This window comes from Sinohyriopsis cumingii, chromosome 1 (assembly GCF_028554795.1).
Source record: "Sinohyriopsis cumingii isolate HCF-2022 chromosome 1, ASM2855479v2, whole genome shotgun sequence".
In the NCBI taxonomy this organism is placed as follows: domain Eukaryota; kingdom Metazoa; phylum Mollusca; class Bivalvia; order Unionida; family Unionidae; genus Sinohyriopsis; species Sinohyriopsis cumingii.
The window spans coordinates 192,636,720-192,651,973 of record NC_142961.1 but is presented as its reverse complement, the minus strand read 5'-3'; the positions used below and the strand labels follow the sequence as shown (position 1 = coordinate 192,651,973).

Below are 15,254 nucleotides of genomic sequence, written 5' to 3'. Positions count from 1 at the left end.
TGAGAACACTCTCACAACCTGCATTTGAATGAGGAACAATAAGTACATTCTTCATGATGCCGGACAACAATTTGTATTTGAACTGGCCATTAGCATCCTTGAGTTTACTAATAAGATCCCATTGCTTGTCAACTCATTTAGTGTTTAAGATCTCAGGATTCAATTTATCTACTTGGTAATCCAAAAAATCTGCTTCCAGTATGTCTTGCCAGTTGGTTTCTTTGGGTTCCATACACTTAAACCTTGATGGGAAAAACATCACACTGCTAAAATCACTCATCATCCTTTTTAACACATCAGCAACTGCACTGTTTCAGAAGTTCATTATTCAAGAGAAACCTCTTAACAATGCAATCACAAACAGTTGTGTAATAGTCCCTTACATCTTCATAGAATTGACAAAAGCTACTTTCATACAACTTACTTTCTGCCAAGTATTTTTCTAGTTTCTGAACCTACTATATCATTAAGATCCTTGGTTTGTGAATATTTCTGTAGCCTTTACAAATCTGATAAGCAATTACTTTAATAATTCAAGCATGTTTTCTCTAAGTTTGTGGATCATAGGCTCCTCCTGTTGCATAATTAAGTTGTACTTTTTAAATAATGGAATTATGTGGTCTAGAAATAAGCATTAAATCTTCGCCCTCCAGGACTGAAAAGCCTTACACACACTCATAGAATTTTCCTCTCTGTAACTGATTTTTTTTCTGTCTTTCTGGTCATTTCTAACCAATGGTGTCTGACATCTAGACAGAGCCTTTTTATCCGATTTCTTTGATTTAGCTTTTTCTAAGGAACCTATCTTGGGTTTTATTTTCTCAGTCTTTCCAGCTGAGGCAGACTTGCAGTAGAACTACCTGACTTCTAGATTTATCACAGCTCAAAGCTTTACTGAATGTGCCTGCACTGTCGTTATTTCCTTCTTTATTGCTAGATACATGTGGAACTGTCGTTATTTCCTTCTTATTGCTAGACACATGTGGAACTAGACAACTTCTCTGACATCCTACGTTTGGCTTTAGCTCTTTTGTCTTTAACATCTTGCTTCTTGGTTTCTTTACCAAAATATAGTTGTAAGGGTTCCCACAGTCTCTTTATACCATCATCATGAGACAACCATTTTGTTACACAATGCTTCAATATTTTTCTCTCTTCTTTCCCACAGAAAATCTTAAGATCTTCAGTTCCATTTGCCTATTCACGCTTTTATCCAAATAATGCCCACTAATAAGTCATCAAAACTAAAAGGCATCATATCAGCCCCCTTTTTAGCTGCTAAATGTATCAAATGGCATGAACATCCACTCAGATGCACTGAGGGATTCACCTTAGTTATATGTCCAAATACACCTTTATTGCAACCTGTCATCACTGAAGCATTACCTGATTCAAAGGCAATACAGCTATTCCAACTTACATTTCTCTTTTTCAATTCATCATCCAATAATGTGAAAATATTTTCCCCAGTAGAGGCTCCATCACATGATGGAACTGAAAAAAGTGCTTCGGTTACAACCCCGTCTGTGTTATCAAAATATCTGACAACAACTGGGTATAGCTTCTCAGAAACATTGCTACCATCAGTTGCTATACTGAAAGGTTGGGACGAAATATTGTTAACAATGCCTTCCTGTACTGACTTGCACTGTTGTAATACAATAGCAGTAGTTTTTGTTCTGCCACACTGATAACTATTTGCTACTGATGATTTGGGAAACATGTACCGTATATACTCGCATATAAGCTCATTCGCGTATAAGCCGACCAACAAAACTAAACAGGTATAGACATTAAAAAGTGAAAGACGCACGTATAAGTCGACCCACAACTTTGAGACATCTCAAGATGCACAAGGTAAGTTCTAAATGTGTATATTTAGGCAAACTTATATTTAATAAAAATTACATGTATACTTAATTTATTTAATTTTCTGTTTTCTTGTTTCTGTGTAATTTATAGCTGTGTATAATCTGATCAAACGATGACAATAATTTAGCAATCATGAGTTGCTGTAACACTACCTCTCCCTTTTGACTAGATTGTTTTTTGTTGATGCATTATTGCACTGGACATTTTGTATCAGTGCACAGGTAATTACGTTTTTACTTTGCTTTGAAATTGTAAATACCTAACTCATTAAAATGTAATCCCAGTTTGACAATACAACGAACAACAATATGGTTCGATTCAACACTCTCAATTAGGCTACTGTACCTATTTATATAATGGCACCACTGCATGTACATTGTAGGTTTGATTGCGCGCTGAATTAAGCACATCCCATGGAGTCAAATCATGGGCACCATTGTGCTAAACTTTAATGATATTTCCAAAACACAATAATGAAGTTTCAGAAATGCTTAAAAAATTATGCTAATACCGTAAAAGCTGTGTTGTAGTTTGCTTTTGATGTAAGCAACCTTACACTGTACCTGTCAACTTTCATGCCAGGAAGGGAAAAAAACTCTCGATTTTTGGGGTTACTCCATGCCTACCTCCCAATTTCATATCCTCTGATTTTTGCAAAGAACTCTCATTATTACAATATGTTTTTGATTTTCATTTCTTCTAAACAAGAAAAGTCCTACATGTTCTGTTGCATCACATGTGAATTATTGTTGTGACAAAATAATTACTTTACTAGAAAGAATTCGCTTCTTCACTAAATAGAATGTTAAGTTTAAACAGCATTCACGTAAATTAATGATTTGTTTAATTCTACAATACAAAAATAATTTTAAAAACAGAACAAAAAAAATCGTCCACAATTTCAATCCCAAGAGTGATCACTACTAATGCTGTAACTCCATATGCTATAGCGCCATTCCCACAAAAAAAACTTACGAGTGAACACCTGGCATTTTTATACCATATTTACCAATGTTAATTACCATGGTTAAATTAAAGAGGGAATGAAAATACATACCATGCAGCAAATGTGTCATCAAAAAACTAATTCATAATACAAGTTTACGAGTTGATAATAATGGAATAAGGTTGGATATACAAAGAGGGAAAATAGTTGCCACATGTAAAGTACCATGAGGCTGGCTATTTTTGGTACCTTTAGTTCAACAAAATTGGGAATCCATTATTTTCCAAACAATTGCTGGTGCTTGCGTAACACACAATAGTGAAGAACATGGTTTCTTTGAATTATGACAGAGGGCCAGTCATTTTCACAATGTAGTTGCATCGATAGGGATTAACTTTTAATTAGTCACGCTAGCTTTCTTGCTTAAGACTAATCTTTAGCTATTGTGCAGTTTGACCACAGCTGACCAGAATATGAAACTTGGGCATAGGGCACGACCAGGGGGAAAATATGACGCATGTAAATTATGTAAATGTAAATGTGTAAATTATGCTGGTTATGTGCCTTGTCCAATTAAACGTGTGTGCCTTTTTTAAAAATATTACCTCAATTTGTAGGATCGCTTATATCATTGAAAATTATTAACTCATGAGCGCATGATTCAACGTAAATGAAACAGCTATTAGGATAGGTGAAATGTTATCTGGAAGAATGCAATTGGGTCAAAACAATGAACAAAGCAAAATCTGCATCTAATATGATTAGGAATAAATAAGGATTTAAGTGATGCTATGCACGCTTTGCACAGTGTTAAGTACTGTACATTACAGTTCAGCCTGGTCTCCCGTGTAAACTCAACCGGTCTGCTAATTATTAAGTCTGTATTTACCTTTATTTAATTTTGTCTTGGAGAAATAAGAAAATATGAGCTGGCAACATAATAACAAAACTAATCATAGTACTTTATAAAAGTTTAATAAATATCGGGTTACCGAAAGTTATTTTTTTTACATGCCTATGTCATAGGACATGAAAACAATTACTGTTTCTTGTCCCAAGATTTACAGCCGTTAGTAGTCAACAAAAAGATCTAAAAACTGTCAAGCTTAGACATTGACAAGTGGATAAGCCGACATCTTTCTTCCAGGCCTTTAATTTTTCCTAAATTATTCGGCTTATACGCGAGTATATATGGTACTTGAATAGTTAGAAGCAATGGTCAGATGCAGCAATAGCAACAAACATGCTCAACCAAAACGTTTGTAAAATATACTTTGGCCTTAATGACTTCCAATTCAGTTTCTGGCACTGCAGATCCAAATTCCATAGAGGTCAGCGACTTGCAACTTGATTTCATTGCAACATATTCTGTATGTTTTTTTTTTGGAATTCATGTGGCAACAGTCATCTTGCCCACTGTGGGAAACATTCAAGTCAACACAACATAATGTGCAATAAATGTAATGGACACCATTATTTACTTTTTTTCTAAGTATGACTAAGTATTTGAGTAATCTGTTTTATACATTTGCAACTACTGTTTCAGCTTTTTATGAGGCTGGGTGTCCTCTCCACCTTTCATGCATTTTTGTTTAGAAGACATTTGCAGACGACCGGATGACAAAACGAAAAATGAAGTCTAGATCAGATGCATGCTTCTCACGAACAAAATAGACAGGTTTAAAGCATCTGAGCTACCACTGCATGGTTAATCTGGTTCCCAACCAAAATCCACTCAGTCTAAGATGAAAATCCAGATCCGAACATGGAGTCTAATATGAAAATCAGGATCCAGAACGAACCATAACAAAAAATATCCTGAACAGAAAAAAATGATCACATTTCCATACTTTTTGCTATCATTCCATAAGTTCATAATTTTAGTGTTATTTTCATAAGACTTAAGGAAAAATCATAAGAGTTGTCAGGTCTGTTTATGGCCCTTTACAACAGAACAAAAACATAACCAAAACTCCATTTTTGTTTAATAAAGGATCCTTGCTATATCACAGGCAGAAGCTACCTCAGGCCTTGTCTCACAAAAGTTATAACTAGGCCAAAGGTCATGCAAGGGCAAATTATGAACTGACAGATTCAGCAAAATATAGTTTTAGAATAAGATACTGTGAGGCTTTGGAAAAGGATTTTTCATACATGTTTATACAGCAGAACCTGTCAAAAAGACCCCCCCCACAATCCACCATAAAATAATGGTATCTCAAGACAGGTAGTCTCTCATGACAAGTGTTTAAAATGTTTTAAATCAATAATTCAGCATACCAAGAACCTGTTCTCTAAAGACAGGTGGTCTTTCATGGCAATGTTTTCTCAAGACAGGTTTTACTGTACTAAAACATCCATCTGTCCACCTTTGTTTGTTAATTATGATCATCTGATATACCCTGTCCTTAGACTACAAAACTTCTTTACAGTACAATTCCAAGAATAGTCTTAGGAAAGATGTATGGAAGCAAGGCGATTGCTAAAGATACAAAAAACTGAACAAAATCCTTTATTATAAATTTTAACATCATTTCTTCCATTTATTATAACAAACATGGTACAGAAACAGTGCCATAGAGTGAATACAAAACTAGGCAACATTAGAAAAAGGTTTTATGCAAAAGTAAGTTTATCAGAACCATTCAATGGTATGCAAAGATTTTTACTTGGGTAACTTTTATCAATGTACACACAAACTGTAGCAAACATTAGGATTGCAATCGATGTAAAGTTCTATAACGGATAAAAAAATATGTCTTTTAATCAAGATTTATCCACCCGTCTTTGAGACAGTGACTAGTCCATATTCTGTATCAAAACTGTTACATAAGAAATCAATTTTTAATTGTGGGGCTGGAAGAAAATCAAGGACATTATATACTAATGTAACTGTTCAAGACTGCAACTTTTACTTTGCAATGAATGTACTTCATTAGGTACATATTATTTTTAAGTTTCTTTACACTAAAAGAGTATAGACAGTAACAAAAATTCAAGTATTCTGAATACTGTCAAGTGATTGGAGTATTGAAAAATACTGTTTGACAATTTGTTTCATTTATTTCTGAAACAAGGTATTCATGATTTTCTTCTTTACAAAATAATGCAAACATACATACATAAAAAACAATGTGGCACTTGCACACATAAATTTAAAACTAGCAAATTCCTTGATACCATGTATATCCATTATGGAACAATGCAACTGTTCCATTTAAAAATATTTGCCTCAATGGTCTCAAGCATACAGTTTATCTCATGACCGGCATGGCCACAGCTGGTTTGGACACGCCAGCATCCTCAGATCGCCACATCTGTGTGACTGTCTTAAGCTGAGTGTAGAACTGGATTCCCTGAAAGAAGACAAGTATATAATCATTACACTGTATACAACACATATAGGAACATTAAAAATACAAAATTTTGCCCTTCAAGGTAAACTGCCTTTGTACAACAATGTTTTCTGCAAAGCAAATAGATTGTGTGATAATGACATTTTGTGTAGGTCAATCACAGTGCTGTGAACATTGAATAAAATTAACTAGTTGTGAATTCTGTCTTATAATAATTAATTATAAAGAAAAATTCTTAAGGAATCTAACAAGGTCAGAACCTTCATGTTGACCCCCTCCCAATTTAATTATAATCAAGAAACTTTAACCAAAACCATAATAAACAGTTGAAGATGCAGATGCTAATTCCAGTAGAAATGTAGCTGCCTGACACGCAATGTCTTCACAAGAAAGCCAATGAAAAAAATATGCAAGATGTTTGGAGAAATTTAGTAATTTAAAACCTAAATGTTTTTTCTTGCATAAAACCAAATATGATCTCATAATGAAAAGTCACTTGTCAACATTCCTTTTCTTTTTGTATTTAATAAATTTGACAAAAAATGTAACAATCATGCTGTTTCAATCCAAATTAAATAAACCAGCATTTCATAAGCTATTATACTTCATATTGTATGTATCTGTGGTTGAGTGGTCTAAAGCATTGTTCCAAGGTGAATTATTCTGAATCTCACAGTGGTTTGAAGCCCATACAAACATTGGTTTGAAGCCCACAAAGACACTGGTTTGAAACTCACAGACACTGGATTGAAGCCCACACAGGCTTTGGTTTGAAGCCCCCAGAGATTTTGGGTTTGAAGCCCACAAAGAAGTGAAGTATTTATTCTTACTGAAAAACTGAATTCCATTATCTATATGCTGAAGGAGAAGAAAGCGGCAGTTTTGGGCCTCAAAAGATATGTGGCTGCATGTAACAGAACAGTTGAATGAATATGATGAATCAGATATTAATCAATTTTCAAGTCTACATCTCATAGCAAAAGCAAAGAAATGGGGAAGAAATCGATTAGTGGCCTTGACCCTGAAGATATGACCTTGACTGACATGAGATACTATCAAAAAGAAAAGTGAAGTGTACCTTGGCTCATACTGAACCTCAAACAGATTTTAAGACAAAGTAAATCAAAGAGCAACCAAAATAGAAACCATGGACCTTGAACCTGAAGATAGGAAACCCAAGATTATGGAATGCAACACATTTTTGAGTGACATTATATTTGAAGATATGACTCTTGATGTGGTATATTAAATACTCTCTAATCATAATGTAAACATGTAGCAAATTTTATCTCTAAAACTGAAAGGGCTCAAAAGTGATGAAAAACATAATGCTGATAGTGTTATGTGTCTGTGGCCTACACAGGACTACCATGCAGGACTACAGACAGGATTTGTGGGCCCTAGGAAAAGTTCTCCAGTAGGCCTCTATGAATTACAAAAAAGCAAACTTCTGACATCTTTAATTCTAATGATGTACAAATATGCCATGTTGCCTTCCTTGATCTCAAATGGCCTCAAAGTTATGGCTTGTCATAAATTTCACACATTCTGTGATGTACAACTATACAAAATTTCATACCTTAATCTCAAATGACCTCAAAGTTATGGCTTGAGGTATATGTCACACATTCTATGATGATGTACAAATATACCAAATTTCATCCATTAACCTAAAATGGCCTCAACGTTTATGGCTTGAGGTATATGTCATACATTCTATGATTACAAATATACCAAGATTCATCCCTTAATCTCATATGGCCTCAAAGTTATGGCTTGAGGTACATAACATACTTTCTAATGACAATGTACCAAGTTTCAACCCGTTATCTCAAATGACCTCAAAGCTTATGGCTTGAGGTAAATATCATACATTCTATGATGATGTACAAATATACCAAGATTCATCCCTTAATCTCAAATGGCATCAAAGTTATGGTTCTAGGTACATGTCACACATCTATAATGATGTACAAATATACCAAGTTTCATCCCTGAATCTAAAATGGCCTCAAAGTTTATGGCTTGAGGTACATGTCGCACATTCTATGATGATGTACAAATATTCCAAGTTATCTCAAATGACCTGAAAGTTATGGTTTGAAGTACATAACATACATTCTATGATGATATATGAATATACCAAGTTTCATCGCTGAACCTAAAATGGCCTCATTGTTTATGGCGTGAGGTATATGTCACACATTCTATTACAAATATACCAAGATTCATCCCTTAGTCTCATATGGCCTCAAAGTTATGGCTTGAGGTACATAACATACTTTCTATGATGATGTATGAAAATACCAAGATTCATCCCGTAATTTCAAATGGCCTCAAAGTTTGGCTTGATGTCACACATTCTAATGATGATGCACAAGTCAGAGTATAAATTAATAAATGGTGTATAGACACAAATGCAGATGTTATGTATATGCCTTTCACAAAAAGGTGTGGGACAATAATCACACTCGAAAATTGTCTGACCTCATGGCTGCAAAGGTTCACTGATGTTTAGACACCTAGGTAGATTTACAATTTATAAAATGTAAAAATCTGAACTGCGATAACTTCACACCATCAATATTAACTAAAAATTTCTCCCAATAAAATAGAAACATTTTTGAAGGAAACCACTGATTTTACAGAAAATTGTAGGCAATTGGGTATGGTGGCTATGAATTCTTTGATCTGGCAATTTAACACAACAAATGATGGCAGAACTTAAAGCTCAGATAATCCTTACAACTCTAGAAACCAATTTTAAACTTGAAAAGACAGCCAATTTAAGCAGGTGCAAATATTTTGCTGTAACAACGCTCTATTCAACCTAAATCTCCACTCAGGAGAAAAGTGCATAATTTATAATGTAAGTGTAATGGGCTTTTGAAACTTTTCTTCAGGCACACTTATTAGAAGTAATTAAATTTGTTCTTAAATAATTTTCTTTTGTATTCCTAAACAAATTTCAAGAAGAGTTTTGTAATGGAGTTATTTGAAAAGGATACAATTGTAAGCAAGTAGTTCCAACTTTATGTTTCTATATTAACTGGTCATCATGGGTGTTGCTACATAAAATGTAGGTCAAGAAAGTGTAGGTACATGTCAGATGTGACATCTCACTCTATTTATCTTCATTTTTATCTACACTTTTTTTTCTTTCTTCAGGATCATACAAAAATTATGTGATAGTATATGCGTTATTTAGAGTTTGTATACCTGTTTTCCATAGAAGTTCATGTCACCCCTAAAGGAGCCCCTGGAACCAGTGAAGGAGAACATTGGGAGTGGAACTGGAATCGGTACATTCACTCCAACCTGAAAGAATTTGAACATGAATTCTCTTGTTTGTAAACTATGTTATCTTCTGGCCTACCTATTAATACCCTCACCTCAAGGTTGGAGTCTCTAGGGTAGGTCACTAATAGTAATAACTGCTCCTGGAGCAAATGTCAGTTGGGAATGTAACTTAAGTCTTATATGACAGGTAAGTATCCACAAGGTTTCACTGTGGGGATATCCATCCGGGGACCAATGTCGAATGCATGCAATGATCTGTTTTTCAAGCCCAAAAGAGAGAGAAAGTGTGTGTGTGTGTGTGTGTGTGCGTGTGTGTGTGTGTGTGTGTACGTATGTATGTATGTATAGAGAGTAAAATAATAAAATAGAGACAAACAGTCATACTTACAATTATATATTTGTAACGGATATACAACATATCAATTTTTTACTTAACATTTTATACAATGTTATACAGTGTCTTGGTTTTAAGGCCATTAGGATACAAAGTAACTAACTTTTGAGTCCAATAACTTTCTTTAGCGAGTCTATTCATGTCTCTATGCGAAATATCTATTGGCATAAAAGAAAAATCAAGTAGAGTGATTACTGATATTAAAATGTATTGAAAAATATATAGGGATAGACTCCAGGGTCACTGTCAATTACAAGTACAGATTGTCTTTCATGCCATCTATGCATGTATATGTATTGGACTAGTGAGGGGGGTGGAGAATTTGTGCTAACATATATAAATATAATAAGTTTAAAGAAATTCTTTAATATTGGACCTTTTTATTTTGACTATGAAATTGTGATTTTTTACTATGAAATTGTGATTTATTTAACTATGAAATTGTGATTTTTTTAACTATGAAATTGTGATAAAATGCTTAATAAAAGAAGAATAAGACTAAAACAGAAATATATCTGATTAATATGTATAATATAAATGTGATAAACAAACGCTATTATATGCTGACCTTCACAACCCAAATCTTACCTACACAAGAAATGGATGATCTACAGTGTAATTATTGTTATTATTAAGCCTTAAAGTTTTAGGGAGATAGAAACTTACATTAAGTGTGGCACAGTATTACTTTTGCATGAAGCCTGAATCAACAGCCGTGATTCAAATGTGATTGTATTGAACTGATTCCAATGACTGTACTAAGATGTAACTTCCATCTAGTTTGATAATAAAGAAATGTGTTAACTTCTGGACTTTTACTGTAGCTTAAATGAATTTAGTTGTTGTTGTTGTGGGGTTTAACGCCATTTTGCAGCACACGATAGACTATACATGGCGGTCAGTAATAATGGTGGAGGAAGAACCCGGGAAAACCCCAGAAAGAACCAACATCCCATGAAAAGCTACTGGCAAGCTTTCTCACATACCAACATTGACCGAATCCAAGACTCAAAAACAAATTTAGTGATAAAAAAAATTCATTGACTTGTCTTATGTAAATAACTTTTATCATCTGAATGAGATATACCTCAAGACCGTAAATTGGTGGAGACCGCTATCTATGGATACTAGTCCTGTTGGAGACTGCTATCTATGGATGCTAGTCCTCTTGGAGACTGCTTTCTATGGATGCTAGTCCTGTTGGCAGCTTTCTTCCAATCACTGAATTTCACTCGTATTTACTCTTTGGAAAATAGTTATGTGACATATTTCTGACCAATTGTTTGTCCGGCACACCGATTGTGCCGAACAGATACTCTAAAACCAGTGACACAAACTGATGGTGATCATGCAATTTAGTTAGCATCCCTTGTCCATTTGCACTCATCAGTAGCAAATAAATAAACATTTTGAACTGTATCACGTCCATCAAACATCAAAGTCTTTTAAGTCGTAACTAAGACTGCTAAGCATGGGTGAAGAGTAAACTAGTACCAATGAACGCTTACAACATTGAAAATACATGGACTAGCATAAAAATGAGGAATACTAAAAGTTCTAAACATACTCATAATTTTAAAAGGAGGTCAGCATTTACAATCAAAATTTATCAATGTAAGATGTGACAAATATTGTGTGCGAGCCCAGTCATGTGATCAGGCATTGGCCATCATGGCTGGAGATTTATTTTATCATGTCAGCTGACGAAGTTATCAAGAATCATGTTACTCATAATAATTTTGATGGGAATTTAAGAGTGATAAACATATTTCTTGTGTGATGTAAGATTAAGGAGGATTTTTATAAGCACTAAAAATGTACAAGATTAAACTTGATAACAGTGATATTGTTACCACATGAATGGTGATCATACTTGATATATATCATGAAACATTTGCATACAGATTTCATGGTAAGCCATATCACAGTGTTCAATTCACTCTTTCAGCAATAGTCATTTATATAAACAATGCATTTAATTTATAACATGGAAAATCCACCCTCTCCACCCATTATATTAAAGTTTTAGAGGCCCCAGGTTTATAACCAAGGGTTGGAGAAAGACCCCCCCAAGGCATAACCCAGGGCCCCAATCTGACATGTCAACAACTTGGTTCACTGATCAAAGAGACATTTTAAAACACGTGAGAGATAGAACTCTGAAATTTTAAATTTCTATAAAATCACCCAAACCCCCCATTCTCACCGTCATAGATGTGACTAAAATTTAAAAAAAAATGTTGGCCACATATGCACCCACAGTACTATTATTCATCCAAGTTATCTGGCTTTAATGCAGACCTGCCTACCCTGACAAGTCTGTTTCAGTAAGGTACTTGATTTCTGTCTGTAAGTTTGACCAGTTTTCAGTAAGGTGTAATAAAATATCATACACTGCTTTTGTAAAGCTGGAAAACATAATTAAAAGTTTGGTATTCAAAACATGCAGCAATGATAACCATTATGTTCAACTGAAAAGTTTGTAAAGCACGCATAGACATTATTTACCACTAGTACAGTTGCACAAACTTTAGTTCCAAACCTATGCAGCTCAATGGCTTGTTGCTGTCTCACAACATGACGTAATTCTTGGAAATTCTTTTTCCATTTCACAGGATGATGCAATCTTATCTCCTATCACAAGTCATATTCGAATTGGCATGTAATGTCCAATAAATATAACTGTGTCCCTTCTAGCTTTTTTTTCACAAGAATCTGAATATTCCTTTTTATTTTTCCTGTGTTGATTATTAACACTTTTCGTTAGGCTTATTTTCCCTTTTGTCTTAAACATGCATTGCTTGCTAGACATTTAAAAAAAATTCTATAATCAACAGTTTGATCATGCAGATGCTTCACATGAACAAATAGGTGCAGTTTAAAGCATCTGAGGTGCCCCTTTAAAATTAGTCTGATTCCTTGACTAATTTCACTAGTTCTAATATGAAACCTAAATCCAAATCAAACATGGATGACAGGGTTAGTAGCAATTTCTGATCTAAAACTTTTGGCATTTTTTAAAGATTTTTTTATGGCCTTTGTGAAAAAAATATAAGTTTAAAGAATTGCAGTGTTCAGACTTTCATGCACACAAAAAATAGCATACTCATCAATTTTACATTATTTTTAAAAATACGACGAACTTCTTTTCCACATCCTTAGCAAGGTAAGATCTATATGAGCTTAATGAACAAATCATTGAAAGGCTAAATCATTTATATAATATAAAAGTAGAGCAATATACATTGTACATAGTGTCATGAAAAATTCAGACATATTTAAATGCTTCTAGTTTATTATCGAACTGCTTGTCCAGATCAAACTGTTCTTCCAGGTTTTTTTCACAGATGTCCTTAAGCTATTTGATGTGCTGATGAAAGTAAGGTTCTTCTGATGTTCAGCTTTTAATGCATGTCATCAGCTAAACTTAATTGTTTCTATATCATAAGTTAGTGCTGATTTTTTTCTTTCTCAAATCCATGATTTCCTCATCCAATGCTTTTCTTTTCCTATCTGTTGTCTCAGTCTCCTTTTTTTTCTTTTTGTCTTGAAGAAACACTTCATACTTGCTGTATGCACTACTGGCACTGATAAGCAGCCTTGGGTGATTTCAACTTTATTGACTCCATCGGCAGCTCTTATGGCATCAATAATGACCCTTTTGGCAATCATAGTTCTTTCTGCTATATTTATCTCTTCCACTTCTTTATTTACTGAGAACCCTCTCTCAACAGTGAATTGCTCTTGTGACAAGAGAAGCGAGTTTTTCACAAATTGCCAAATGTTGGAATTTTGCTGCTGATGAGCAAGCCTGTCATAAATAAAAGTGTCAATACGTTCTTTCTTTCTTGAAAAAGATCAAAGTGAACCATTGCTAATGGCAGAGTCAACAAAAGCTGAAAACTCATTATGAACAGCATCAGAACATCTGATACTGAACTTTCTCTTGCTGACTAATGAGTGCATGATTCTCTTCAATTTAGTCTTTGCTTGTGCTTTCTAAATTGGCAGCCTTTGCTTGTGCTTTGCTTTCTAACATGGCAGCCTCTGCTTGTGCTTTACTTTCTAACATGGCAGCCTCTGCTTGTGCTTTTCTTTCTAAATTGGCAGCCTCTGCTTGTGCTTTGCTTTCTAACATGGCAGCCTCTGCTTGTGCTTTACTTTCTAACATGACAGCCTCTGCTTGTGCTTTTCTTTCTAAATTGGCAGCCTCTGCTTGTGCTTTGCTTTCTAACATGGGAGCCTCTGCTTGTGCTTTACTTTCTAACATGGCAGCCTCTGCTTGTGCTTTACTTTCTAACATGGCAGCCTCTGCTTGTGCTTTTCTTTCTAAATTGGCAGCCTCTGCTTGTGCTTTACTTTCTAACATGGCAGCCTCTGCTTGTGCTTTTCTTTCTAAAATGGCAGCCTCTGCTTGTGCTTTTCTTTCTAAATTGGCAGCCTTGGCTTGTGCTTTACTTTCTAACATGGCAGCCTCTGCTTGTGCTTTTCTTTCTAAAATGGCAGCCTCTGCTTGTGCTTTGCTTTCTAAAATGGCAGCCTCTGCTTCTGCTTTACTTTCCAAAATGGCAACAGGGTCAAGGCATGCTATGTAATTTCACTAAACCATAGTGAAGTGGTGATTTTGTGAGGAATTAGTCAGCAAAACAAACAATAGTTTTGCATGCATCCTTAAATTCTAAGATTTGTTGCTCACTCACTTTTTGACCTTTTTTAGTTAATAAATCAGACTCTGCTACAAAGCCAACAGGGGCCCCGAGTGCCGAGTGATCTAAAGCGCTCTCCGTTACGGATCACTGTCATCTCACCTCTGTCTGCGTAGGTTCGAGTCTTGGATTCGGCCAATGTGGGTATGTGAGAAAGCTAGCCAGTAGATTCTCGAGGGTCGGTGGTTCTTTCCGGGGATTTCCTGAGTTCTACTTCCACCATTAATACTGGCCGCCATGTATAGCCTATCTTGTGCTGAAAAATGGCGTTAAAACATACAACAACAACAAAGCCAACAGCAACCTTGTCTGGTTACATGATTTAATGGGTAAGTCACCTGAAATGTAACCATGTCTTTTGTTTTGATTTCCTCAATCTTTTCTGGGATAACAAACATCTCGAGGAGGCCTATGGCAATAGCATTCAGATCATGATGAGCAAATTGTAGCATCAGTGTATCAGTTTGGTATTCTGTAAGGTAGGGTTCAGCATGTTTGGAAAGTGAAATAAAGAATGGCAATTTAGATGCCAAAAATTCATCCTTCAAAAGAGCTTCTTTCACAGTCTTAAAGGACTCAGTCTTTGGGTCAGAAACACTTGATTTCATTACTTCACCAACATATTTTCTTCCATCAGATTTAAAGCCCTGTGAGCAATGGTGGTGTTCTCTAGCCACCTG

The 15,254-nt window shown here is 34.9% G+C and overlaps 1 protein-coding gene across 1 annotated transcript in view; it reads right to left on the bottom strand.

The window, feature by feature from the left end:
• Positions 1 to 5,314: 5,314 nt before the first annotated feature.
• Positions 5,315 to 15,254, bottom strand: part of LOC149808598 (methylmalonate-semialdehyde/malonate-semialdehyde dehydrogenase [acylating], mitochondrial-like) — a 44,013-nt gene continuing 34,073 nt past the window's right edge. The window contains exons 14-15 of the mRNA XM_089979766.1: positions 9,394 to 9,492; positions 5,315 to 6,174 (exon numbers count right to left, since the gene is read on the bottom strand). Coding sequence (XP_089835892.1) covers positions 6,073 to 6,174; positions 9,394 to 9,492 — 201 coding nt within the window. The 3' untranslated portion in view covers positions 5,315 to 6,072. The remainder of the gene's footprint in view (positions 6,175 to 9,393; positions 9,493 to 15,254) is intronic.